We start from the raw sequence: 27,629 nt of genomic DNA, 5'->3' as shown, positions 1-27,629 counted from the left end.
ACTCCTCGGCCTTACATTCATAGGCAACATGAATTAGAACAAACACATTGAAGACATTGCCAAGGCGGCTGCAAAGAAAGTGGGCTCTCTCTATTGTGCTAGAAAATTACTCCCACCAGAGAGCATCCTATATCTTATCGTATTGTTGCCACATCTGGACTGGTGCATCTACTACTAATCTCTCACTCTTAGACAGGGTAAAAAAAATTGTATCAAATCTAAAATGTCCTGAACTGTTGGCCAAGCTCCAACCTCTGTCCCATCACTACAATGTCGTATCACTGTGCCTATTTTACAAATACTATAATGGAATGTGCTCCAATGAAGTCATAGAACTTGTACTTCTTAGACTAACTCGACAAGCAGAAAAATCCCACCTCTTCACTGTTGAGTTCTTTAGATGCCGGAAAACCTTTTGCTCTAATAGTTTATTCCTTCGGGTTGCAAGACTTTGTAATTCTCTTCCTGTCCTGTTTCTCTGACTGTACTAATATGCTGAAGTTTAAATGTCCTCTGAATAGACATTTCTCTGTTCGAGTCTTCGCAGTTCCCTATTAGACATGATCCTGAATAGTAACTGCTTACGTTTTAAGTGGCTGTATTCTTTGTTTGGGGTGAAAAAAATAATTTTAAAAATCTCAGACTTTCAGGAACTCACAAACTTAATTCTTTTCTTCACTTTGACATTGCCTTAACTTATATCAAGCTACTCCCAATGGTGCTTAAATAAATATTGTTCTTTGTTTATAAAAAAAAAAAAGGTTTTGCTTTTCTTTCATTTAATGTTCATGTTCTTATAAATATATTAAGAAAGTTTGTGTTACAATTAATGCCAAGACAAGCTCCAGTGATATTAAATCTTATTCACATGCTTCTATTCCAAATCTGTGGCCATGGACCACCATTAATAAACTACCTCTCCTGCAACCTTTTTTTTTTTTTTTCCCACAAATCTTTTTTGTGGGAAATTGTATTATTCAAATTTATTCCAATTTGCTGGAATATTTTTTAAGCGGAAATTGAATACCATAAAAATGATTTTTTAATTTGATTACTGAAAACCATCAAGTAAGAAAAATTTATTTTAATTTGCACAATCATTTATATCAATTTGAAACAGTCTAAATTAAACTTAAAACAATGTTTTGTGACTATTTGATGCAAGAGAAATAGTCTGCTGATGTCGGCCCATGGTCACAAATTCAGAATAGGAACATGTGAAAAAATTCCATATTGCCCAAGACATAAGTGAAGGACAAACACTAAACACCATCACTATCTCTAATGTTATTAAGACCTACTTCGACTATCACCTTTTTTTCTTGCAGGAACTTTAGTGTTGACCAGAAAAATATGAACCGAAGAAACTTTTAGTTTCAAATCTGACCCTCATTTTTATTTTTTTTCTAATTTAATTAACAATTTAATATTTCAACAAAATAAAGCAAAATCTTTTCTTTGGTATTTAAAGGTTTCCAAATCACATTCAAATTATTTTTGGTTTGACACAAATACTCAATTTTGTATATAAACTTTAATTCTAGCTTAAAAATTACTTTTGAAATGACAGTTTAAAGGTGTTAAAATCACAGGAAAAATTGCTACATTGCACACATGATAAAACTTAGATGAATCCATATTTTTTTTTTCTATTAATAAAATATTAATAAAAGGAAAACAAAAACTTTTTTCTTTCTGAATTTTAAAGATGAGGGTTGATAATTTGGATCATTCAGACTACTGAAAGAACATTTTTGCAGGTGTGTAATGCTTAAGTTTGAAATAGCAGTTGAAACGTTTTTTTGGTGGGGGAGGGGGTAAAATCTAAAAAAAATATTTATATGTAAAGTTTTCCCAGGGACTCAATCAAAGTAGTATCTAATCTTTAACCACTCTCCTAAGGAAGATATCGGAGCCAAACCTTTAAAACTTCAAATATTTTCTATTTTGATGAAATTTTCATCATACTAGCACACCATCTGGTATTGTCCGATCGTAAAATATGCTCAAATTTATGTAAATTTTGCATTTATTATTATAGAGCCCATTCTCTATTGATTATATCATACCCATATATATATGTGTGTGTGTGTGTGTGTGTATGAGATAAAGAAAGATTTGAAAGAAAAGTTTGAATGTAATAGAATATAGTACTTACATGAGTAGCAGCCATTCTGTTTGGCCTGTTTAGTAACAGGATTGGCAAAGGAAAAAGAAGGAAAGAAAATCTGATGTTTGTAGATGGATATTTTTACTATAACATTAATTTTTTTCATGAGGGGAATAGTAGCTATAAGAAGGATAAATTGGAGAGGACAGGGAGTTAATTTTCTGATAGTTGAAAGAGAGCAGAGGCGTTGAGAGTTGGTGTTGTGAATTATGGTTTAAGAGGAGTTGCAGCGTTAATGAGGAGTTTTAACAACGTTTATTCCCCCCATTGCAAGCTATTTCGTCTTTCTTTTATTTTATTTTTACATGTAACGCTTATCTTCAAGCAGCCTTTGGGCCTTGATAAGCAGTGACTCTAAAAAAAAATGTAGTTTCTTAAATGGACAGATTTAACATCCACTTAATACTAGAGTTTGATGGACCATTTGCCGTTGAATGGGTTGAGAAGGCTGAGTGTATTTTTAAATTGTGCAAAATAAGAGAGCCAGCAATGGTAATCCTGTTCAGGTTAACTGGAGGAGCCTGCACAGCAACTCAGGAATGAGCCAGACTTAGATGAAATTGGTACAGATCCTTTTATTGCATGATAGCAGTTTATTGGTCGGTGACTTCACCCCAGAGAAATGGTCAACCTTTAATTAGCTAATTTACAAAAATAGTCAGTATCATTTCACAGTGTGAACAACAGAATATTAAGATGTGTCTTTTTGGTAGTCTTACCTGAGGGTACTAGTACGCTTTTGCAAGTGTCATCATGAATTAACTGATGAGTTATTGGCACAAGCTCGAAACATTCTTAAGGAACCAGAACCACAGCAGCAAGCATTAATCATGCAGTATCTGGACATTATGATGGCAATGTGGATTAGTGATGAGTGTAAGAGTCCTATATACCATATATGTGGGGGGTCTTAATCAGGAGTGTTGGAGTTAAAGTGGTATGAGGAACGTTTATCCATGAGAACACTATGATGTTATTGCTGTAGGGAGTTAGGTTGTATATCTCGCAACTGTTTGGGAAATGAATTCAAGGACAAGGTATTGTTGCCATCCTTGGTAAACAATGAATGCAGAATTGCCTGCCGTTGCTGTATAAATTGAGCATGTGCAGTGTTCAGCACTTGTAGACACAGGATGTTCTTGGTCAGCAGTTAGCGCAAATCACAGCCATATATGTGGAGGAAGCAACGAGTGAATGTTATTACCATTGATGCCTTTGGGACTGTAATGATTTGTACACAGGTGACACAGCTGAATTTGATGTACTGGTGATGCAAGAAAAACCCTTTGGCTATGACCTATTGATTGGAATTGATGCAATAACTTTAGGGGTTGTGATCACAATGGTTGGAGATGTAACACTTTGTAGAGAGAGAAAGAGGTCTTTGCATAGTAATACACACGGACGAAAAAACGCTTTGGATAATCACAGATTTCAAGGTAGTTCTACTAAAATAGCCATATTTTTTAAACCAAAGCACTTCAAGTCTTCAAATTACTACTGTTTTGTTCGGAAATGAATATACTTTCAAATGAATTAATAAATATGAATGTACATTATATATTTTAAGAGTGTTAAGCAAATAAAGTGATAAAAATGTGAACGTCATAAAATGGCGTTTTCGGTAAGATTTTGTAATGACCCCCCCTGTTTTCTAAAGGTCCGTACCGTGATTGTATGAAGAATTTCGTCATGAAATTTGGGAACCAATCAGTAGAGGTGTTAATCTTAATACTGTCAAGTGTCCGAAATATTTTTGACCATTTCTTTTTTTGTTGTGTTAAAAATAAGACTTTAATACGACTAGTATCAAACATTTTGAAAAAAAAATTCTTCGGACACCCAGTAGTAAGTAAATCAATCTTTTTACTATCTTTATCAATTAAAAGTATTATTTTATGTTGAGTAGGACCGCGGTAATTGATAATTTAAAAGGACCTACCCGAAAAAAAAATTGTTTCTATTTTTCGAATTTGGTCAAATGAAGTTAGTATTACTAGCAGCAGCAGCAGCAGCTCCAGCCTGTAGAATCAGCCATAGCACAGCACAGTGTATAAACAACACGCGTTCTTTAATTTTTATTCAAGAACGAATTAAGAAAAACATGAAAATATGAATATAAATGTTCTTATATGTTTAATTAGAGCTATTTTGTTATCAGAATAACATTAGTTTAGAACTATTCGGTTTTCAGAATGTATAATAACAACAATCCCAACCAATTCGGCATTATGAATCTGTAGCAGTGTCAGAATCTTTGGGAAAATCGCCATTGCAAATTTGACACCCCTAAGACAAAACTGCGAATAAAATATAAAAAAATCGTAATTTCTGTTTTTAAAGTGGGTTTTTTATTTTATTTATGGAATATACTTCCAAAATAAACTATTAAAGTTATTTAAAACATAATAAAAATATTATTTCTTATTTGTTAAAAAACCGTGTTGACAAAATATCCGCTCACGGTGATTGAATACGCGGACATTCATTGAATCTGTTGCAATTTCTCACATTTCTCGTCAAATTTAAAAACATGGTTAAAAAAACAAAATAAACTTTTGTAGATTGCATGCACTTTTATTCTTTAAATTAGTTTTGAACAGCGAATTAAAACAATGTTTTACTGCGAATAGCCACAAATGTTTTTTTTCAAAATCAAAATAAGTATCAAAATCTCGTTTATACATAGATTCGAAAAAGTTGTCAAAAAACAAATATATAACAAATAAATGTTATCAAAGGCAAGATAAGTTACTTTTCTACCTAACTGGATAATTTTCTAGTGTTTTTATTTAATGTAACATGTTTATTCAGCTCGAAAAACGTACAGTGTTTACCGATGTATTGGAAAATTAAAAATGGCGCCCGGCCTGACTCTCTTTGACACGGTAAGTTTGAGAAAAGGAGTTAAAAATAAAAAAAACTATACAAAATACTGTTAAAAACTCACCGAATATATGTCAGCCTATGTCACATGTCACGGTAACATATATTGAGCGAGTTTCTAGCAGTATTTTGTCTACTTTTTTATTTTTAACTCTTTTCCATAAACTTACCGTTTCAAGAGTCGGGCGCCATTTTAAATTTTCCAAAACATCGGTAAACACTGTTTTCAAGCTGAATAACATGTTACATTAAATAAAAACACTAAAAAATTATCCAATTATGTAGAAAAGTAACTTGCTTTTGATAACATTTATTTGTTATATATTTGTTTTTTGACAACTTTTTCGAATCTATGTGTATAGTAATACATCCCCTCAAAATCTATATCAATATTCTTGAAATTTTAAAAGAAAACACATCAAACTACAATTAGGAAGCTTTTTATTTCGTTATTTTTTTTTTCTACTTATTAAGCGAAAGATATTTTTACAACCTGCTCCAGCGTAGTATAAACGGCCTATGGAATTAACACCTTCAACCTCGAAAATAGAAATCAACAAATTTATGGAATTTTCTTTGAAATTTCGCAACGCAGTTTCTTATTAAATTAAAACTAAATATAACATTTTCTGACTTATTTACCTGTCGAATACACACACACACATATATATGTATGTATATATCTTTCTGTAAAATATTTATTTGAAATGGAAACGGCATTTTGCAGTTAGGACAACAAAACAAAAATGAAGTAACGGTTCGTATTCCTAAAACACTCTTTAACCCTAACAATAACACTAAGTTCGAGTGGCAAGCCCCCCCCCCAAATAAAATACTTTTGTAAGCCACATACAAGCATCTAAAACAAACAAACAAACAAAAAATAGATCCTTCCTTAAAGAAAAATACACATGAAAATAAATTGGTTAACTGTCCTAAAATGCTAGAATGGCCAGGAAATGGTGAATTATTTTACATTAAATTTTTGTGAAACTAACCGCTCTCCCCTCTAATATTATTTTTGTTAGCTTTGTCTCTGTCAAGTTTTCAGTATGTTCACACATAATTTTCCTTAGCCCCTACAATTAATTCAAAGTCCGAATGGCAACCCTCCCTATATTCTCATTGCATAGAAACCCTCTTAAAACTACACATAATCATCTTAAAAAAAAACAAAAACAGTTAACTGCCCTAAAATGCTAGAATGACCTATATTAGGAAATTATTTTACATTGAATTCTAAAATAATTTGTTTATCTTTCATTAATGTTTTTCATGGCATTTTATACATAATTTTCTAAAAAGGTAGAATCACATTTTGGAGGGGTGGTCAGAAGGAGTTGAGTGGGGTTAAACAGAAGGTGTTAATCTACAATAATACCAAAGAAATATTGCAATATATTCATTTTTAAATGGTCTTATGTTTAGATTTAAGTTTTTTGTACATAAAGCACATTACAATTCAACTTTGAGTTCTCCAACTTCTTTTCTGTTTATGGATACATGGCATTTTTAAGGAATTGCTGCATATTTATGCACATTTACTGCAGATTATTTGGAAACCATAAACTTTGGGAGATTTTCAGTTGCATATTCTGATTCCTTGTACAAAAATACACTTATACAGTAAATTTCATTTTTTAGTCTTGTGTTTTAACAAAGATATGACATTTTTACTGAAAAAGTAGTGTAAAAAATGTGACGAAACGCATATGGTCTTAAAGAGGGAAAAATATCCAAACGTGTGAGGCACAAAAATAGCCATAACTTCCTTAATTTTAATCAGATTTTTAAAATTTAAAAAGATTCTTTCTTAGCTCATCAAGCTCTTTCTATGCATACCAATATTGAAATATTTCAAGCTATTTCAATTTTTTCATGTGTATTGCTACTTTGCAGCTTTTTCTAAGTGAAAGTGGTTCACGAGCGAAGCACCAAATCAGCTGTGAAATACAATTCCAGACAGTGTCTACAGTTTCTAAGAATCGAATTGCATACGAAGAGGAACTTAGATTTGGATTGATAACAGTTGGTTAATACCATATCCTCAGGAACATTTGAGACTGCCATGGCTATTGAGCAACCTGTGAAAGACAAAGTGTGATCTGTAATTGATTAGTGAGAATTAAATCAACATGTTGATGCTTACACTGCAAATGCTGACGTGTGTGCCACTAAACTGCAGGAGCAGTGCCAAAAAGGATTAATGTAGCACTGTTAGATTTGAAGAGAGCCTACTTACAGGTATAGGTCCAAGAGTTATGACCATTTCACATAGTAATGATCAAAGGAAAAAGATATTGTCTGACATGCTTCGGTTTTGGCCTAAATGTAGCACCCTTAATAATGACATATCATTAAAACTTTTGATGCAAGATGAGTCCACAATGAAATTTACTTCAGTTTACGTTGATGACATATATGTCAATGAGGACATAATGTCAGTAGATGAAATTTGAATGAAGTTAGAATCATTCAGTTTAGCAAGCAAGGGCAAAAAATGCTTAAATGATGAAGCGTTAGGGTTGAGCCTTGAGGTCTGAAAGGAGTGCAATACTTTAAGATGGAAGCAAGAGAGCACAGTTCCAGAGTTATCCCGTGACACATCATGTTTTTGACTTTGGATAAATTAGGACATTTATCTGTCTGTTGATGGCACTGAACATAAATCAGAAAAGTAAAAGACAAGCGACTGTGGTAATAAAAGGATGGGAGAATGGTGGATGACGATTTTCTCAAGAAAATGTTAAGGAATTCTGACAACTTTTTTTTTCACACTTATTGAACTAATTTTTCGTGAAAACTGAAATTTAGTGTAGTTCTCCTCTTTGGTCAGACATTTTGTTAGGAGAAATTGTGATTACCATCTGGATATAATAAAATGGATAAAACTTCAAAATAATCAGTGAGAGAATTAAAAATTTTGCTGTCAATATTCCAATACAATAAAGATATTCTGGAAAAGAACAAAAAAACAAAAACAAAAAAAGTACAAATTTTCAGTTTTATTCAAAATATTTTTTTTTTCTTTTGACAAAAATATATTATTTTAAAATCAGCAGTTAAAAATTGTCTGGTAAGCTTCAGATTTGTCGACAAATGTCCAGATTAAGATCTTCAATGTGATGGTGGAAATGAGTTCTGTTTTATTGAACAGCGACATGGAGTAATCGTCTGTATTTTTGAGATGAGATGTTTTCATTGATTGAGATTGTTGGACTGACTTCCTCATCTTGGTTGTTATCGTCACAACGTTTCGGACGTTTTGCCCTCCGGCCTTCATCAGGTGTTTTGTATCAAACAACAACCTACTGAGCAAACCAAGCATAGAGCTGAATGCAATCTGGACACCTCTGATTGAGAGAGAAAACCTTGAATAACAACATAGGTTTAACATTAACAAAATCCAACTAAGAATTGTCCTAGTGACATATGGTCCTAGATGTTGTATCAAAGTTTACAGTTACCTAAAGGTGCTGAGTTCAATCCTGAATGAAGGCAGTGAAAAAGTAACATTCAAAACAGAGAATCAGCAACTATGTCCCAGAGCCTAGCTGGAGTCCGAACACGGTACCCCCGTAATAATAATAAAGGGTTGGGTTTGAGACTCCTAACAAACGGTTCCCCAGTTCGATACAAAACACCTGATGAAGGCCGGAGGGCAAAACGGCCGAAACGTTGTGACGATAACAACCAAGATGAGGAAGTCAGTCCGACAATCTCAATCAGCGACATGGAGGACAACTGCCTCTGCTATGAGGCAGATGCGGTTCTTGTCCAGAAGTTCCCCTATATTAAAAAACAAAAATAAAGGCAAATCTCTATGCTGTGTGTATCCGTGATGAAACGTAAATATCATATTCCAAAAATCACGTAAATTGATAAATTGGTTTAATTTTAAACAGAAAATCATTTCTAAGTGATTAATACGAATTCATAAATCTCAAGTTCTGATTTATTGTTGAATTATCTCCCTTTATTTTTTTAAAGATTGTTTTCAAAATGGTGTATTAGATGGCCACTCTGCGGTTATTCATAAAATTTGATTCCCTAGCAAGATTTGTTGTAATGCCTACGAGTTCACATTAATCACTTAAAAATTTTCTTCATAAAAATAAAACTACTTGATCAATTTAGATGATTTTTGGAATTTGATATTTTCAATTTGTTATGGCTATGTACATTATATAGATTTTTCTTTATTTTTGTTTTTATATGGGGTAGGGGATTCTGGACAAAAAACCGAAGATCTAGATATTTCTCGATACTTGCTTTCAGAAAATTCTCAGAATTTGTTGGCCAATGAGCATCAGAAAAAGGGACCTGTACAGAGAATAGCACAGTGACTTATAAAGGAAGAGATGGATAAAATAGGTTAGTTTGGAAGTAAATTTCTAAAAAAGCTGTTTAACACATGCCAGTGTGTCAGACAGATTGTGAAACCGAATATGATGACATTACGATGTGAGAATGATATGATGGATATGCAATTAGAATCTTAAAGACAGGCTTAGAACTGATGACTTCAAAGGAAGATTTAATCTAGACAATACAGGGAGATCAGTTCAGAACAGGAGACTTTGTTGGTTTGGTAACACTGAAAGACTGGATAAGACTGCTTTGGTGCATAGATGAGGTAGAAGAGTCAGTCACAGGGGAAGCCTAAAGATGTGATAAGTATATATTTGAGTGAAACAGGGATAAATAAAGACCTGACCAGAGATAGGTTAATTTAGAAGTCGATTTCTAAAAGCCACTCAACACATGCCAGCATGTAGAACAGACATTAAGCAGATGTCTGCATCATCGTTAATCCTTAGGTTTTTTTTTTTTAATTTAAAAGACAAATAAATGTTAGTTATCTCTTCATTCCAGTTGATGTGAAGCGGTAAAACTATTTTATCCACAGCTGAGAAAGAAAAGGAAGAAAAGGAGAGATATACTAAGCAGAAAACAACTGATTTTGTCTTTTATTTATTTATTTTTTTTACTAGCAGAGTTTCCCAGTGTCGCTCGGTGTAAAAGTGCAACATATTTATATTAAAATTTCTATTTCTTCTCTAGCTCTGTCCTCTGTTTTACTCCTTCTCCTCACAAATCTCTTTCTCCTCCATCCAGCCCATTCCTCTCTAGCTAGATTCCTCAAGGAACAAGTTAGCATTTGCTTTCCAAATTAGTATATAAGTTAAAATCCGACCATCTCTGCTGAAACCTGGCCCAATTGGCTCCCAGAGAATGAATAAATTTTTCGAAATTTTAAATAGAGTAACACAGATCAAGAATATACTTTGTAGGTGTTTGTTTTATAGTTTTTTGCTTTTAGCTGAACACACAAACGTACAAACACAGACAACTGTTCTTTAGTATTGGAATAGATATTGAACTGGCTTTGAAAACTCACTTTTTCCTGATGCAATGTGATCTGAGCTCAACAGATGACTCAAGAGGTCACATATTTTTCTGTATGTTTATATTTCTTAATTTTGTTTCATAAGAAAAAAAGTGTTCAATTAAATGTGCAAAAGCATGCATACATTATTGCGAATTTCAAGCGATACCTTTCATTTCATACAAACACTAGAAATTCAGCACACAGGGCTAAAGATACCAAATGAGAGAGCAGAAAGTGGATCTTTGGTTTACTTTCTGAAAACCTTGTTTCCCTTATTTTGTCCTTTAGTCACTACATTCTATGAGCAATATTTTTGGTTGAGTACCATGGATGATATGCGGGTCTGGTGTGCCACATTTGACAATCAGTCATCAGATAAAGTATAATTTGTTTCACTATCAATTGATGGAAGACTCAAGTCAAAGCAATGCAAGACACAACTGAACCCCAGATTCTTGTCCAGAATTCTTCCATATTAAAAAACAAGAAATAAAGAAAAATCTGTATGATGTACTTACTCACGACAAAACAAACTTATAACTCAAAAGGTCACGTAAATTGATGAAGTTTTATTTTTAAACAAGAAACTAAAATTTTATAAGGAACCAAGGAGTTACTGATTCGCCTGCCATTTTGAAAAATAAAGAGAGATAACAATAATTCATACTTACTAGATTTATGTTGTAATGCCTACAAATTCCCATTAATCATTTAAAATGATATTTTATAACAAGCCGAGTATACGGGGTCCCAACCACGAGTGAAAAATTTACTTTCACCATGACTAATGTTTGTGCAAAATTTCAAATTAATAACAGGCGTGGTTATTGAGAAAAGTGCTAACAAACAAATGAACCGAAGTGAATTACTAGGTCCAATCCTTCCTTTTGTTAGGAGGCCCAAAAACTAAAACTACTTGATCAATTTACCTGATTTTTGGAATATGATATTTTCAATTCATCACGGGTATGTATATCATACAGGTGGTCTTTTCCTGTTTTTTAATATTGGGGGAATTTTGGATAAGAACCCATAAATCTTCTTTGATAACATTTGCAAGATTAAGTATTGTCATGCAAATATTGTCCTTATTTTGGTTGTGTCAAAAAAATTTTTTATTCCAAATTAAAAAAAATAGGTTATTCATAATTAAATATGTGATAAATTCCTTCAGTTAAAATATCTGTTGGAACATGTTTTATCGGGGACGCCAAATCAGCTAGCACCATCTAGAAAGTAATGCAACAATGAAATGCTTTGAGAAATATGCTGGATAAACAAAAATGAAATTTAAAAAAATTTTTTTTTGATAATTGATACAAAAAAAAAAAAAAAAAAAAAAAATGGAGTTATGGATATCACATTTCAATACTGATATGATTTTTGATTTTTCGTTGTCTGTTTGATTTGGAAGGCACAGCAATAAAAATAGCAATAATATTACAATGTGTTTGATATGAAAAATATCGAATGGTCATTATGCTAGACGAGGCAAGTCTGAATCAAAAAATGTTTGTATTTTGCCCCAGGAAACCAGCCAGTCAGCCAGGCATTACCCCTTTTCAAAAATGAGAAAGAATCGGTCTATTACTTTATTGCTTGTCACTTGAGCCCCCACCCCACTGCCTTCATTCGTGATTGAGTAAGGACCAAACTATAATGTTTTTTTTTGTTTAAGATTTTTAAACCTTTTTTTACTAAGGGGTCACTGCTTCTCAAGGTTCAGAGGATTAAAGCTGAAGAGATTGCTTATCAGATGATGAACAGCATTAAGAGAGGATTAAAAAACAATGGACGAATTTGATTATTTAAGAGGACGGCTTGAGATGTATTTGTTAACATTGGACTTGAATACAATTGTATTGTAGTCAGTTGAGAAGCAGCTCATAGTATTTTGTCCCCTGGACATGAAGTTCTAGGAGAGAAACTTTGTTCATAGAAATTCCATTTGGTTTTATAAAATGAGTGAAATTAAAGTTCTTTTCTGTACTTGTAGGTGGACGAGTTGTTGCTGCAAATGTTTTACAGGAAGGAACCAGAGACTGGAGTTCAGGCAAAAACCTATAAAAATAGCAATAGAGTAGAAAGAGACTAGCAAGATCTCTTCTGTGAAAAAAGTGGTTGTAGGGAGAAAGAGATCATCTCCCACTAGATTGTGAAGTCAATTTTGTATTCTGTCAAGACAAAAAAGAAGAACAGTCAAAGAAAGCACCTCCTCAGATATGGCAACAGTACTTCATCTTGGGACGGATATATGACTCCTTTAAAAATAAAAAAGGCACACAGAGGATTGCATCAGGAGCAAGGTTATACAATAATCCAACAATATTTATTTTTCAGCAACTTTAGCAACAGATTTGATGTAAGTCTGCCATTTCAGGTCTGGGATGAAAGTTAGTTATAGGGGCTTATCAAAGCTAAGAGAGAAAGGAAAATTTTTTTGCTGTGGATGTAGCTTGACAAGTTCTTGCTGTAAATGTTTTATAGAGAGGAACTAGAGATTGGAGTTCTGTAAAGCACCTACTATGAAAATAATGATACAGTAAAGAGAGATAAGGAAGGTTTCTTCTGTGAAAAGAGCTGTAGAGAACCCCCACCACCACCACCATCATCATCACCTCCTTCACTAGATTACGTAGTCGATAAATACTCTTGTCAAGCCAACCTTCATAGGGATGTTAATATTTTATACTTACACTCAGAGAAATATGGTTTTCTTTTGCAGATGAACACAGAGAACTTGAGTGTCTAAGGTCTAGCTGTACAGGGCTTTGTCAGGACAACCTGGCATGTGGATACTTTTTTCCCTAAAAGTAAACCATGACCAAATATTCAAAATCACATTTCGTATTCACAGCCCAAATAAGATCTCCTCACTATGGCTAACCTACATTAGCTTTTACGAGGAATAGTGCACCTTCTTCAAGTGATTTTACTAACTCAGTGTTTGAGAAATAAAAAACTTGAATGGAACATTCGAATATCTATGTATCTCATATAGAGTTCAAGTGTTAGACCCAGGTCGTGGGCCCCTTGATTTCTGAGAACTTTGACTGAAGTAAAATAAGAAAAAAAAATCAGTAAGATTCCATTTGTTTCAATGGATCAAATAGATTTGAAGCACCCCAGAATGAGTAAAAATCTAATGGATATCTTCTGTCTTAACACTGATTTTTTTTTATACTTTTGACTTATTCTGGTTTTATTACTTATAATAAACTAGCAGAGGCTATCTAGCATTGCCCTGGGCCATAGAAACAAAATATATATATATATATATATATAACTTAAAACTTTCTATCTCTTTATCCCTTCCCCCGTTATATAAGTTGGTTTTAGGAAAGGTCATTTTATGAATTATTTGTCGCATCATTTTAACTATTATTAAATGTTTGTTCTTACATTCCTGAAATGCTATTTGACGTTGGATATTTTCCTCATTTTTGATTACTTATTGCCCTTTTTATTTACTTTTTAATGCATGTAATTTTAACTGTAATCAAAAGTTTAATTTGTGTGACGAGATTCATTTAGTGCCTGTGCAGTATACTGGATTTTCAAAACAAATGCATTTCACATAATAGTGTTGTTATGTACTTGCATGTAGTGTCGAAATTAATATAAATTCGAAAAATGATCCAGAAGAAAAATAGTTACAAGTAAAAATAGAATTTATAAAATTATTGAGTTTTATTGTATGTTTTAATGCAGAAGAGTTGTGCGATGAATTCTGTATGACAAACTGACTTCGCTCTGTTGCTTTCCTTGAAATCCATGATTGACAAAATTTTCTGCAAAAAAAAAATCTAGTAAATCTTCTACTGAATCATGTTTTTGGAATTTATAATAATTTTGAGATAACACATATGTAATCGTGTTTTTACATGAAATACATTTGTTTGAAAACCCACTAAACTGCACAAGCAACAGTGATTTTTTTTCTAACTAGAACCGTTTTATATTTTTAATTAAAAATGTGTGTATAAAAAAACGCGCTAGCAAAGAAAACTATATATCTTAAATAGTAAAACACTTTGCAAATAAAACCCTTTTTAAAACCCTTTTTTTTTTTTTAGATACATATGCCATATCGTTAAACCAGAAGTGAAAAAAAAAAAAAAAAAAAAAAAGTGATGTCATGGTAAAATGTGCCCCCTTTGGTCATTGCCCATTCTCGGGTACCTCAACTCCATTTAGTCTGTTTCAGTAAACATCTTTCTCAAAATATTTCAGTCGATGCAACTTCTGACCTTCAGATGTATCTTGTCAAACTTAGGAATCTGCACAGAATTTCAAAAGGAATCCTTTATTTAATCCACAGGGGTAGCATGTTTGCATTCTTTGTGTGTCAACTGTTATGTTATGCTGTAGTTTTTTAGTTTTTAACCGTGTTGTCTATTTAATCTGTTAAATAGAGTTTCAAGTTCTTGACGAATGTATTCAAGACAATTAGTTTCACAAAAAAACACTTGACGTAAGTTTATAAAAAGGAATGACAATTTATTTTCTGTTCAATTCTTTCTCAATGTGCTATAGAAAAGAGAGATGGAACGTGGTGGAGTGTTGTGGGTGACACAAAATGACAACTGGTCGTCTCCGTACCCTTCTCTCTAACAGCCTTTTTTTCCTTGGCTGGCATTTGTTTTTATTTACAAAAACTTCAGACAGGAATTTCATTTTTCCATGCTGCATTCCACTGGGCCGATTAAATTCATCCAAGGCCAAATTTCAATATGACTGTTTCCGAAACTTGTCAGTTGAAGAATGTTGATTTCAAAGCTTCTGCACACTTCTTTCGACTGTTATGACTTATGATGACATTTATTAGTTTGAAGATTTCCACAATATTTATGTGTGTGCATCCAGCTCCATATGCGTGTGTGCACAACCAGCAACAATTCTGGCGTTGCCCGGAATACTATTTAACACTAGGTTTTATCAGTCATGACTGGGTAGAAGTCCTAAGTAATTTGTAATTGTATTTAGCATCCGCAAGGACCGTTAACATATGGATAGAGTACTTTTAGGTTAATTTCAGTTGTATTTACACTCCTCTGGAGGTTGAAGGTCCAATCTTCAATGCGGGCGACACTCAAAATACAAAATAAAATACAACTGTAAATTACTTAGGACTTCTACCCAGTCATGGCTGATGAAATGAGAACATGCTACCCCGATCAATTGAATAAAGGGTTTCGTTCAAAATTCTGTGCAGATTTCTGAATTCGACAGAAAGATTCCAGAGTTCAACATGATACACCTAAAGAAGGTTGGAGGTAACATCGACCAAAAGATTGTGAAAATAACACTGGAGATAAGAACAGAAGGCTGAAGAATCCAAATTATATCAGCGGGTGAATATTTGACATCCTGTAGGATGTTTCATGACCACCAAAGATATAAAAAAAAAAAAAAAAAAAAAAAAAAAAAAAAAAACAGAATGAGTTTGAATGTGTATTAGATGCGATCCTAAAAAGGCCTTCAGTCTCTCTATACAGGGGTTTCCATGCCAACGTGATATGAGAACAGTAAATCCTAACCTAAGATTCAAAAGAAACAGCATATTCAATGCACAATTAAAATGCGTTCAGGATGAACACTATTTTTATACAAAGAATGGTGCAACTTCCATCTTATGATATATTTCTTAATTGTTTTTTTTAAAGCTGTCGGTACCTCAAAAATGTCTGGTAAAAAAAAAAAAAATTATCCATCAATAATGACTCTTTATATGTTTTTTCAAATTGACGTCTTGCGAGAAAAATTTATCACAAACATTGCAGTGATAGGGTTTCTCGCCAGTGTGGGTCCTCATGTGCCGTTTCAGATGCTCGTTACGAGAGAATGACCTTTGACACACCTGGCACTTGAAAGGAGTCTCGCCTGTGTGAGTCCGAACGTGAGCTTTCAAGTTACTCTGAAGAGAGAAAGACTTACTGCAGATTTCGCACTGGTACGGGATCTCGCCCATATGCGATCTTACGTGGCCGACAAGCAAGTGTTTCAGGGAAAATGTCTTGTCGCACATTTCACATTGAAAGCGCGTTTCTGCCGCATGTGTCTTCATATGCGTTTTTAAAAGACTCTTCAGTGAGAAAAATTTATCGCACGTGTGACACTGATATTTATTGTGTTTGTGCACTTTCCGGTGCTTCTTTAAGTCAACCTTGCTCGGGAAATCCTCACTGCATATGGAGCAGGTGTACAACGTCCCCTCATCGTGGGTTTTGACGTGTCGTTTCAGATCGGAGGTATGCGCAAACGATTCATCGCAAATGTCACATTGATATGGCATCTCAACACTGTGTGACTTCATGTGTCGCTTCAAATCGGAATTACTGTAGAAAGTCGTGTTACACAGTTCACACGTTTTACTTGTGTGCGTCGCGATGTGATATTTCAAGAGGTCATCATTGTTGAAGACCTTTCTGCAGACGCTACATTGAAAAATCGTGTTTCCGGTTTGGATGTTCAAATGGCTTTGTAATCGGGTGAATTCAGTAAAAGTGTTCTCACATGCTTCTTGCGGGTAAAGGTCCATCTGTATAGGTGTGTCCTTTATTTCATCCAAGTAGTCTATCTGGTGATTGTTGAAGTTAGTAAAATCCATTGTGATTAGTGGGTTTTCGTTAAAAATTCCCCCAGAAAATTCAAATGGAATTTCCATTTTTGCTGATGACGGTAGTTTTCAATTCCTTCAAACTAAGTTTCCCAGTTGTGCAGTCAACTTAAAATACTGTGACAATGTTCACCTGCAAAAAAATTTTTAAATCGTTAAGATGAATAAAAAAAAAAGAGTAATGTAGGAAAAGGAGAGAGAGAGAAAAAACGCAATGGAGAGAAAAGAAAGAAAGAAGAGGGGTGGAGAAAAGAAAGAAAAAAGAGGGGTGGAGAAAAGAAAGGAAAAAGAGGGGAGGAGAAAAGAAAGAAAAAAGAGGGGAGGAGAAAAGAAAGAAAAAAGAGGGGAGGAGAAAAGAAAGAAAAAAGAGGGGGAGGAGAAAAGAAAGAAAAAAGAGGGGGAGGAGAAAAGAAAGAAAAAAGAGGGGGAGGAGAAAAGAAAGAAAAAAGAGGGGGAGGAGAAAAGAAAGAAAAAAGAGGGGGAGGAGAAAAGAAAGAAAAAAGAGGGGGAGGAGAAAAGAAAGAAAAAAGAGGGGGAGGAGAAAAGAAAGAAAAAAGAGGGGGAGGAGAAAAGAAAGAAAAAAGAGGGGGAGGAGAAAAGAAAGAAAAAAGAGGGGGAGGAGAAAAGAAAGAAAAAAGAGGGGGAGGAGAAAAGAAAGAAAAAAGAGGGGGAGGAGAAAAGAAAGAAAAAAGAGGGGGAGGAGAAAAGAAAGAAAAAAGAGGGGGAGGAGAAAAGAAAGAAAAAAGAGGGGGAGGAGAAAAGAAAGAAAAAAGAGGGGAGGAGAAAAGAAAGAAAAAAGAGGGGAGGAGAAAAGAAAGAAAAAAGAGGGGGAGGAGAAAAGAAAGAAAAAAGAGGGGGAGGAGAAAAGAAAGAAAAAAGAGGGGGAGGAGAAAAGAAAGAAAAAAGAGGGGGAGGAGAAAAGAAAGAAAAAAGAGGGGGAGGAGAAAAGAAAGAAAAAAGAGGGGGAGGAGAAAAGAAAGAAAAAAGAGGGGGAGGAGAAAAGAAAGAAAAAAGAGGGGGAGGAGAAAAGAAAGAAAAAAGAGGGGGAGGAGAAAAGAAAGAAAAAAGAGGGGGAGGAGAAAAGAAAGAAAAAAGAGGGGGAGGAGAAAAGAAAGAAAAAAGAGGGGAGGAGAAAAGAAAGAAAAAAGAGGGGAGGAGAAAAGAAAGAAAAAAGAGGGGAGGAGAAAAGAAAGAAAAAAGAGGGGGAGGAGAAAAGAAAGAAAAAAGAGGGGGAGGAGAAAAGAAAGAAAAAAGAGGGGGAGGAGAAAAGAAAGAAAAAAGAGGGGGAGGAGAAAAGAAAGAAAAAAGAGGGGGAGGAGAAAAGAAAGAAAAAAGAGGGGGAGGAGAAAAGAAAGAAAAAAGAGGGGGAGGAGAAAAGAAAGAAAAAAGAGGGGGAGGAGAAAAGAAAGAAAAAAGAGGGGGAGGAGAAAAGAAAGAAAAAAGAGGGGGAGGAGAAAAGAAAGAAAAAAGAGGGGGAGGAGAAAAGAAAGAAAAAAGAGGGGGAGGAGAAAAGAAAGAAAAAAGAGGGGGAGGAGAAAAGAAAGAAAAAAGAGGGGAGGAGAAAAGAAAGAAAAAAGAGGGGGAGGAGAAAAGAAAGAAAAAAGAGGGGGAGGAGAAAAGAAAGAAAAAAGAGGGGGAGGAGAAAAGAAAGAAAAAAGAGGGGGAGGAGAAAAGAAAGAAAAAAGAGGGGGAGGAGAAAAGAAAGAAAAAAGAGGGGGAGGAGAAAAGAAAGAAAAAAGAGGGGGAGGAGAAAAGAAAGAAAAAAGAGGGGGAGGAGAAAAGAAAGAAAAAAGAGGGGGAGGAGAAAAGAAAGAAAAAAGAGGGGGAGGAGAAAAGAAAGAAAAAAGAGGGGGAGGAGAAAAGAAAGAAAAAAGAGGGGGAGGAGAAAAGAAAGAAAAAAGAGGGGAGGAGAAAAGAAAGAAAAAAGAGGGGGAGGAGAAAAGAAAGAAAAAAGAGGGGGAGGAGAAAAGAAAGAAAAAAGAGGGGGAGGAGAAAAGAAAGAAAAAAGAGGGGGAGGAGAAAAGAAAGAAAAAAGAGGGGGAGGAGAAAAGAAAGAAAAAAGAGGGGGAGGGACTCATAAAACCAGTACAAAACTTTTGTTTGGAGAATTCATTTTACCCATGCTGAGAATTCTTCTGGTTATATGAAAAAAATCAAATCACACCAAATGTTTAGGATATAAAATCGAATTGAAATATTAAATCGATTTCGTATTTATATATAACATTTATAAAATATATCAAAATGAATAAATGCAAAAGTTTATTTTTCCATATATCCTAACTATATTAACATCAAAACAGGTTGCGTTTATTTAATTCTATGAGACAACATAATGTTACATAGTGGGGAATCTATGCCAGAAAATAGCGATTAAGTTAACTAGTGTGAATTTTGACGACATTCACACTTAGTGCATGTCAGGATAACCCAGATCTGTAAAACCAGACCGTTCTTAGCGTTGAACGAAAAATAGAAGTCAAGGCAGGGGCAAGAGGTCAAACTATGTAGGCAAAACACAGTCAATATAATGACATCATGCTTATGAGCAAGAGAAACAAAGTTTTCAGTTCAGTCTCTCCGTAGGAAGTATGAGATAAGTACAAATAATGTAAAAAGAATAATCTACGTGGAAATATGCCTCGATGCAGCTGTTGTCAGCATCGCTCATTTTGTAAGTTAGTAAGTTAAGGACATAATTATTAGTTATTTTAGTTTCTCTCTCTAAGTCAATTCTCTCCAATAAAACCTTGAAGAACTCAGTGAACAGCTTCTTTGTATCATTTTTTTTTTTTACAAGGGAATCACCACTTATCAAGGCCTGAATGCCACTCGAGGATAAGGGTTAATAAATGTGAGGTGGTAATTTAGTATCGTTAATGGAGTAGATTGGTTAAAATTTGGATTATTTAAGGGAAAGGGATGGCTCAACAAGAACTTGTTTACACTTGACTTGAAGGCTACCATATTGTAATTAGTCGGGAAGCAGGTTAGTTGAACAGTGTTCCACAGGCAGGCAGCTCTAGGAAAGAAGCTTTGTTCATGGAATCTGTGTTTAGATTTAGGCATAGATAGAGAGTGGGGGAAATCGTTTATAGTGGTTGTAGCTAGTTGAGTAGTTTTTCTGAGAAGTTTTAATCATCTTAATAAAACAGACGATCGCCAACCACACATGAAACGCGCCTAAAAATAAAAGACCAGCACGTAAACACCTGCATGTCTGTAAAAAGATTTTTATTTTATTTGATTTATAGATTGCTTGAAATCATAATATTTTTGTAACATCATATATATAGTAATCGAGAAACAACTATAATTCGAGTATTTATTTTATAAACAGCTTTTAACAAATTGACATTCTGTTACAGTTGTAATTTTGCATTGTCCCATTTTCTAATACATATGCAATATTTGTATCAAGAATAAAATGTGTTATGTCACTAATATGGTGAAAACAGGTACTACACTTTGAAATATTTGCAGTCAAGTCCAAGTCAAAGGTTTGGGGTTCAAGCCTACTTTCCTACTAAAACTTATTTTTTCTTTTACACCTCCAAACACCCAGCCAACGTTTTTTTTTTTTTTTTTTTTTTTTTTTTTTTTAAACGGGGTTGTTTTGATCACCCCCCCCCCCCCAACACACATACCTACAAACACCTGGGCCATGCCGGGTACCCTCCGCTAGTATAATATAAAAGGCAAAAGTGGCGCATGCGTTTTGGTATGTCCAAGAAAGGCTTTTTTTGGGAGGGGGGGTCTCGAGAGGGTTACTATCTTTTACAACTTTTTATATACTCCCTAGATCAGGCATATCAAACATGCTGCCCGCAAGAAGCAGAATTGCGGCCCCACAGACAATTTTAAGCAACTTGGAAAGAATAAGGAGAAAAATGAAAAGATCAAAATAAGAGGAGAGTTCGAAAAGTAGTTAAAATTTCTTACCTGTCCTCGCTTTAGGAAAGTCTTTTTTGATACTGAGCCCATATATCGAAAGCTTACAACGTCACAAACTGTCACGACTTCTCATTACTTCCCTTTCTTATGCAGGGTACCTTTCTTAGCCCTACACCAACTTCCAGCAGTGTCATTCACTTCCTTTTCTCCTACACGCCAACATGCTGTCCCAGTGGTAGCTTATCTTTTTTTCACTTCCACCTCGACGTTCTGCACCGACACTAAGTCGGTCTTTCTTTTTTTGTTTCTCTGAGGGCCCACTAAAGCTAAATTACCGGTGATAAGACAAAAACTTGTCCCTTTGAAAAATTTAAACTGCTGGTTGTGGGTTTTGTAAAATTAAGTTTTGTTGCAATTAAAATTATAAATGGTTTCTGCTTGAAATTATTTTATCTTTCATTAATAAATATTTTAGGCATTAATTGGAGAAATAACAACAATGACAGTAAAGAAAGCAATTCTATCCACAATATTATTTTTTCTTTTAAAATTCTAATTGTTTTTATATTTTTAATTCGTTACATTTGTTTTAGTTTTAATTGTTTTGTTTTATTTTTAAATTTCTTTTTTTTTCTTCTTAAAAGTTATTTAATTACATTGGTTTTGTTAGATTTGTTTTATCTTTTTTCGACTCGCACCCGTGAAAACTGACAAAACGTACTTTTACAAAACCCACAACCAGCAAAATATTTAATTTTTCGAAGGGACAAGCTTTTTGCTTTATCACCGGTGAATTAGCTTCAGTGGCCCTCAAAGAAACAAATACTTTTTTTTTTTTTTTTTTTTTTTTTTTTTACAGAATTTATTGACTTACAATTTCTTCACATCATTATTTGGACTCACATTTTCATTGTCTTGGACTTTTAAGCATTTCTTGCTTCTCTCTCATCCTCTTCTCACACTGTCACTGTATTTCTCTTTTTTTTTCTTTTTTAGTTTTTACCTTCTTCTATTATCAATAAACCTATCAATAAGCAAATTGTCTTCATAAAGTGATAAATCAAAAAAATATCGTGCCCGTGACATTCTAAGCCTTTGATTGATGGTTTCAATGTAAAGAATAACTTTCCCAAAGCAAGGATAGGAAATTTTAACTATTTTTCGAACACACCTCTTATTCTGTATTTATTTTATCTGCTTTTATGTTTCCTGCCGTGTTGGCCCTATATTGCTTTTTACTATTGTGTACTTTTTATTAAAATTGACTTTTATAACTAAAAATATGAATCGGGTAATACTGGGGTCAGGTCACTTTGTGATAACTGCTTTTATTTATATTCTATAAATATTTTTCGTTGTGTTTGATTTTATTTTGACTTTTTAATTTTCCAGATTGCACATTGTTTTTAAAATGGCTAGTGATTCTGCGACTAAGAAAAAAAGAAAGATAAATGAAGAAGGGAGAGTGTTTCAAGAAAAATGGGAACTACAGTATTTTTGCACAGAAGTGAATGGAAATATACATTGTTTAATTTGCAATAATCATATTTCTACACCGAAGGCATATAACCTGCAAAAACATTATGAAACGAATCATCTGTCTTATAATAAATATGAAGATCCCATGCATGTTTCAATTCTCAAAGAATTGATGGTTAACTCGATACAGCAACAAAAAATCAGAAAGTAAATGTTGCTTCCGTTACTGCAAGCTATGAACTCAGTCGATTGATAGCGATGCATGGGAAATCCTACACCAAAGGAGATTTTGTGTAACAATGCCTTTTTTTCAATTTTTTTTTTCTAACCTCTTCATCTCTGACCTTTTTATTTTTAACCTTTCCTTTTTTTTTTTTTTAAAAATGGAGAGTAGCTATGCAACATACAAATATCTGTGTGTGATGTTGCCAAGCTAATCAAGAACCTTGATTCCAGTAAAGCAACTGGCCCTGACGGCATTCCAATTATAATGTTGAAAAAGCTTCAACCAGAACTTGCCCCCATACTTACAAAACTGTTTAAGCATTGTCTTAAGGAGAATTGCTTCCCAACACCCTGGAAAACCTCATCAGTATGCCCTATATTTAAGAATTCAGGTGACAAGTCATCTCCCTCTCAGTACAGACCAATAAGTCTCCTGTGTGTCATGAGTAAGTTGTTGGAATCCATATTAAATAAAGAAGTAGTCAACTAACTCAGCAGAAATAACCTTCTTAGTGACATGCAATATGGTTTCTGTTCTGCTAGATCTACAGCAGACAAAGGTTTCCTTTCTAGGGCAATTGCTCTTGATATATCAAAGGCCTTTGATAAGGTATAGCATAAAGGTCTACTTCACAAGATTTCTCAATGTTTTCTCAATTATTAAATCATTTCTCTCTGATAGGCTCATAAGAGTATTGGTTGATAGGCAGAAATCAGAAGCCCACAGTATTAATGCTGGTGTCCCTCAAGGGTCCAACCTGGGCCCAACTCTCTTCTTGATCTACATCAATGATCTCCCAAAACACTTAAATCATTTGTTGACATCTATGCTGATTACACAACCATTTATGGCAACACATCAAAGGCTGTAAATGACAAAGTTCTCTCTGATTCTCTATCCTCTGATCTTGAGCGTGTGAACAATGGGGGAAGAGGTGGCTGGTTACTTTTAGTGCATCCAAAACCAAGCTTCTATCTTTACATCATCAACGCTCTGATTCCCATCTGGCATCAATTGAAATGGATGGCTCTTGTCTTGGAGGAGGCTCCATGTTTTGACAAGTTTCTGGGATTGACCTTTACTCTTGATCTGAAATGGAACACGTACATCAAATCTGTTGCCAAGGTTGCTGGTAAAATGGTGGGGTCCTTCTACCACTCCAATAGATATCTCACTGCTGATGCAATTCTCTATCTGTATAAAAGCCAAGTCCATCCAAGGATAGAGTACTGCTGCCATATGTGGGCAAGAGCTGTTAAAACAGCCTATCCTGCCTTGACAGAGTACAAAATAGACTTTGTAGCCTAGTGAGGAATGCCCTTTTCTCTTCCCTGCAACCCCTCTCCCACAGAAGGGACATTGTAAGTCTGTCGTTGTTCTATCGTTATTTCCATGGGAAGTGCTCGTCTGAGCTTCAGTACCCCCATTCACCAATTTTTCACGAAAAACACCCGTCTAGCTGAAACCACTGTCAGTAATTTTCCCCACTCTTTATCTGTGCCTAAATCAAAGCGTAAATTCCATAAACAAAGCTTCTTTCTTAGAAGTGCACGCCTGTGGAACTCTCTTCCGTTTGCCTGTTTCCCACCTGACTACAACTTGGATGTCTTCAAGTCCAACATAAACAAATTCCTGATAAACCACCCCCTTAAGTAAGACACTTTATCAGATCTCCATTACTAGCGATTACTACAATATTATCCCATTGATTACTGTACACGCAATAACCCTTATCCCCGAGTGGCTTCCGGGTCTTGATAAGTAGTGACTTACTTGTAAAAAAATAATAAAAATAAAAACGGCCGAAGTTGTGTGTCAGGAAAAAGCACACTTGTTCAAAAATATTTCCCTCACCAGGAACACTGTTGCTGAAAGGATGGATGAAATGTCAAGTGATTTGAAGCAACAGTTGAAAGCTGAATCATTAAGATTTGAACAGTTTTCAATTCCAATTGATGAGACTGTCGATATCACTGGGATAGCACAGTTTGTGGTCTTCATCAAGGCCTGTCACAATAAATTCAACATTTCTGAAGAACTGATTGAACTAATCCCTATGCATGACACTACAATAAGCCAGGGCATCTTTGAGAATGTTGAACGGGTTCTGCATGAATATGATTTAGATTTGAGCAAGCTTGTATGGTTGTCTACAGACGGTGCAGCGAATATGGTTGGCAGACAATGGTGTTGCTGCATTTACATCCGGATTTGTCATTTACGCATTTCCACTGAATTATTCATCAACAAAATTTGTGTTCAAAGATTTTAAAATTGGATCATGTGCTTAGTATAGTCATAAAGACAGTGAACTATATCAGAAGTCGTTCTTTCAATTACCGTCAATTCAACCAGTTGTTAGAAGATATGGATAATCAGTTCACCAATGTTCCATTCTACACAGATGTACACTGGTTGTCATGTCACAAAGTATTGAAAAGATCTTATTTGTTAAGACAAGAAATAATCACTTTTTTGGAGATGAAAGGTGGAAACACTGATAAAATGAAAGATGAAAATTGGCTCCAGGATCTGGCTTTTGCCGTGGACATTACAGCACAATTAAACGATCTCAATTTGAAATTACAAGATAAAAACAATCTCATCACTCAGTTGTATGATGACGTTGAATGCTTCATTACAAAGTTGAGATCATGGAAGTCAAAAGTGCCAAATGAAAATTTAATTCATTTCCTTATGTGCAAAGAGCTAAAAAATAGTACAAAGTCAGCACTAAGTTTTGCTAAGTATGACAGTCAGCTGAAATCATTGTCAAAGGATTTCAAAAAAGATTTCATGATTTCTCATATTTTGAACAAGAGTTTGCATTATTCACAGCGCCGTTTACTTTTGATGTTACTAAGGCAGCCGAAAGCCTACCAATGGAACTGTTAGAAATGCAGTCAGATTTTTTACTCAGAGCAAAATATTTTGAAGTGGGAATACCTGATTTCTTTTCATACCTTCCGAAAAGGTTTATACATTTCAGAAAGTTTGTCACACGGATTGTGGCAATGTTTGGTTCTACCTATTTATGCGAGCAATTATTTTCCTTCATGAAATTAATAAAGACTTCTCAGAGAACTAGGTTGACTGACAAACACCTATCTTGTCTTGTAAAGCTCAGAAATACACAGAAACTTCAGCCAGACATATCAAAGCTTGTCAAGAATAACTCAGGACAAAACACGAAACATGTTTGAGTACTTGATCATGAATGTTCATTTTGAATTATTATAATTTATATGCATTGCATTTGTTGCATTCAAATACTTGTTGGTGCTTTTTAAATTTTCGTTATATCGAAATAAAGAACAGATTTATAAGTCATGCTAATTTCCTTCTTTTGTTAAACTACAAGTACTTTTAACTTGCATTCTTGAATATGACCAAACTATTGCATGTTTCTAAATTACTGGTAAAAGAAACATATTCACCAATGATTTTTATTTAACGACTTTGATTAATATTGTAGGGGTGCGAACACAACTGATTCTTGTGGCCCTGACGGGCTCTGAGTTTGACATGCCTGCCCTAGATCATAATATCTACGATTTGTGAACGCACATCGTCTCCACATTTATTTTGCTTGACTTCTATCTATTTCATCCTTTTGCGGGTTTGTTCGTCTTTTTCGTATAAATAAAGCGAAACTAATCAAAGCGAAGTAGGCTGCCTGGCTTTCCTACCAGGAATGTCTTGAAAGCAATTAGCTTCGATCAATTTTGGGAAAACCCTTCCTATTAAACAACTGCTAAGTGCTATTCTCTTTACAAAGAGAGAGAGAGAGAGAGAGAAAGAGAGAGAAAATCAATTTGTTATAACACCGTTCAAACGGTGGGTAAAATTTTTGCGCTTTTGGAAATCCCCAATCTATGGGGGGGGCACTAAAATACATATCTGCCAATAATGATTTCCATTTTTGTTTTTGACACTTGTTCAGCAAATATAGGAAGCCATCCTAAACATGGAAAGGGGCGGGAAGGGACTTTGTTCACTTAACGAAACTCTCCTAAAATGAAAATAATTAATTTGCTTGGTAGTGCTTGCTAAACTGCATTAGTACTAAGTTTTTCAGAATGTTCACAAGTAATCGCCGGAAAACAAAAAAACAAAAAAAAAAAAAAAAAAAAAAGTACATTACCAAAGTTTTGGTACTTCCGCAGTTTATTTAGGTAGTATTTTCAAGTTAAAGTTAATTTTTACGGTATCTTTTCTTTAAACTGTCAAATGAAAGCACAGAATAGTTAACAAAGCCCACCCTTTCTCATGTTAAGAATGTTTTAGCGCGTTCGTAAAATGCAGAGGGTGATGATGTTATTCTCCGCTAATACCATTAAGAGTATCCACCCACAAAATTAAATTATTAAAAAAAAAAAAAAAAAAAAAAAAAAAAAAAAAAAGACAATTTTTCCCATAGCGTAAAGAATGGCTGAACAAAGCCGAAAATTGGTGCGAAACTTTGTTCATTTTTATTTAGAGCAAAACAACGTATATCGTGCGACGAAATTTTAGAGATAAAAACCAGAATTTTTCGGGGGGGGGGTCAATTCTTAAACACTGTATTTTAAACTATAATATAGTTTTTTTTTTTTCAGTTATTTCGTACACTTCAGAGAGAAAAATAAAAAGCAAACAAACAAAAAAATGAAGACAAAGAATGTCTGAGGACGTCGAAGACACAGCGAAAATATAATGAGTTAAAAAAAAAAAAAAAAAAAAAAGATTTTACTCAACTTAAAAAAAGAAAAAAAATTTAAGAAAATGCAATTTTTTTTTTATTTTACCTGAAATAATCACGTTCTGTATTTTTCTTCGAGTTCGCTATAGTAACACTAATTGGGACACCGGAAGTACATGGTGTTAAGGAAAGAAAATCCCTTGTAAATAAAATACTCTTTATCGATGTGGAAAAAAAAACTATTTAGAGGGTAAAGTAGATTACCCGGTGATAGCGTAAGCT

General features: G+C 34.2%; 2 protein-coding genes across 2 annotated transcripts; one reads left to right on the top strand and one right to left on the bottom strand.

Moving 5' to 3' along the window:
* Positions 1-8,046: 8,046 nt before the first annotated feature.
* On the bottom strand, positions 8,047-27,578 carry LOC145242214 (uncharacterized). Its single transcript, XM_080105213.1, has 2 exons — positions 27,454-27,578; positions 8,047-17,200 (listed from the first exon to the last, which is right to left on the bottom strand). The coding sequence occupies exon 2, from the start codon at positions 17,113-17,115 to the stop codon at positions 16,162-16,164; it is 954 nt and encodes a 317-aa protein (XP_079961339.1). The 5' UTR covers positions 17,116-17,200; positions 27,454-27,578; the 3' UTR covers positions 8,047-16,161.
* On the top strand, positions 24,543-24,938 carry LOC145242780 (general transcription factor II-I repeat domain-containing protein 2-like). Its single transcript, XM_080105916.1, has one exon. The coding sequence runs from the start codon at positions 24,543-24,545 to the stop codon at positions 24,936-24,938; it is 396 nt and encodes a 131-aa protein (XP_079962042.1).
* Positions 27,579-27,629: the final 51 nt, after the last annotated feature.

The sequence above is a fragment of the Euprymna scolopes genome, chromosome 21 (genome assembly GCF_053919585.1).
Source record: "Euprymna scolopes isolate OS-2025 chromosome 21, ASM5391958v1, whole genome shotgun sequence".
NCBI lineage: Eukaryota > Metazoa > Mollusca > Cephalopoda > Sepiida > Sepiolidae > Euprymna > Euprymna scolopes.
The sequence above is the reverse complement of the archived record's forward strand: the minus strand, read 5'-3'. Positions and strand labels throughout refer to the sequence as shown.

Excerpts from the sequence above, each read along its gene's own strand:
- LOC145242214 (XM_080105213.1), bottom strand. The coding sequence starts at position 17,115 with ATGGAAATTCCATTTGAATTTTCTGGGGGAATTTTTAACGAAAACCCA.
- LOC145242780 (XM_080105916.1), top strand. The coding sequence starts at position 24,543 with ATGGATGAAATGTCAAGTGATTTGAAGCAACAGTTGAAAGCTGAATCA.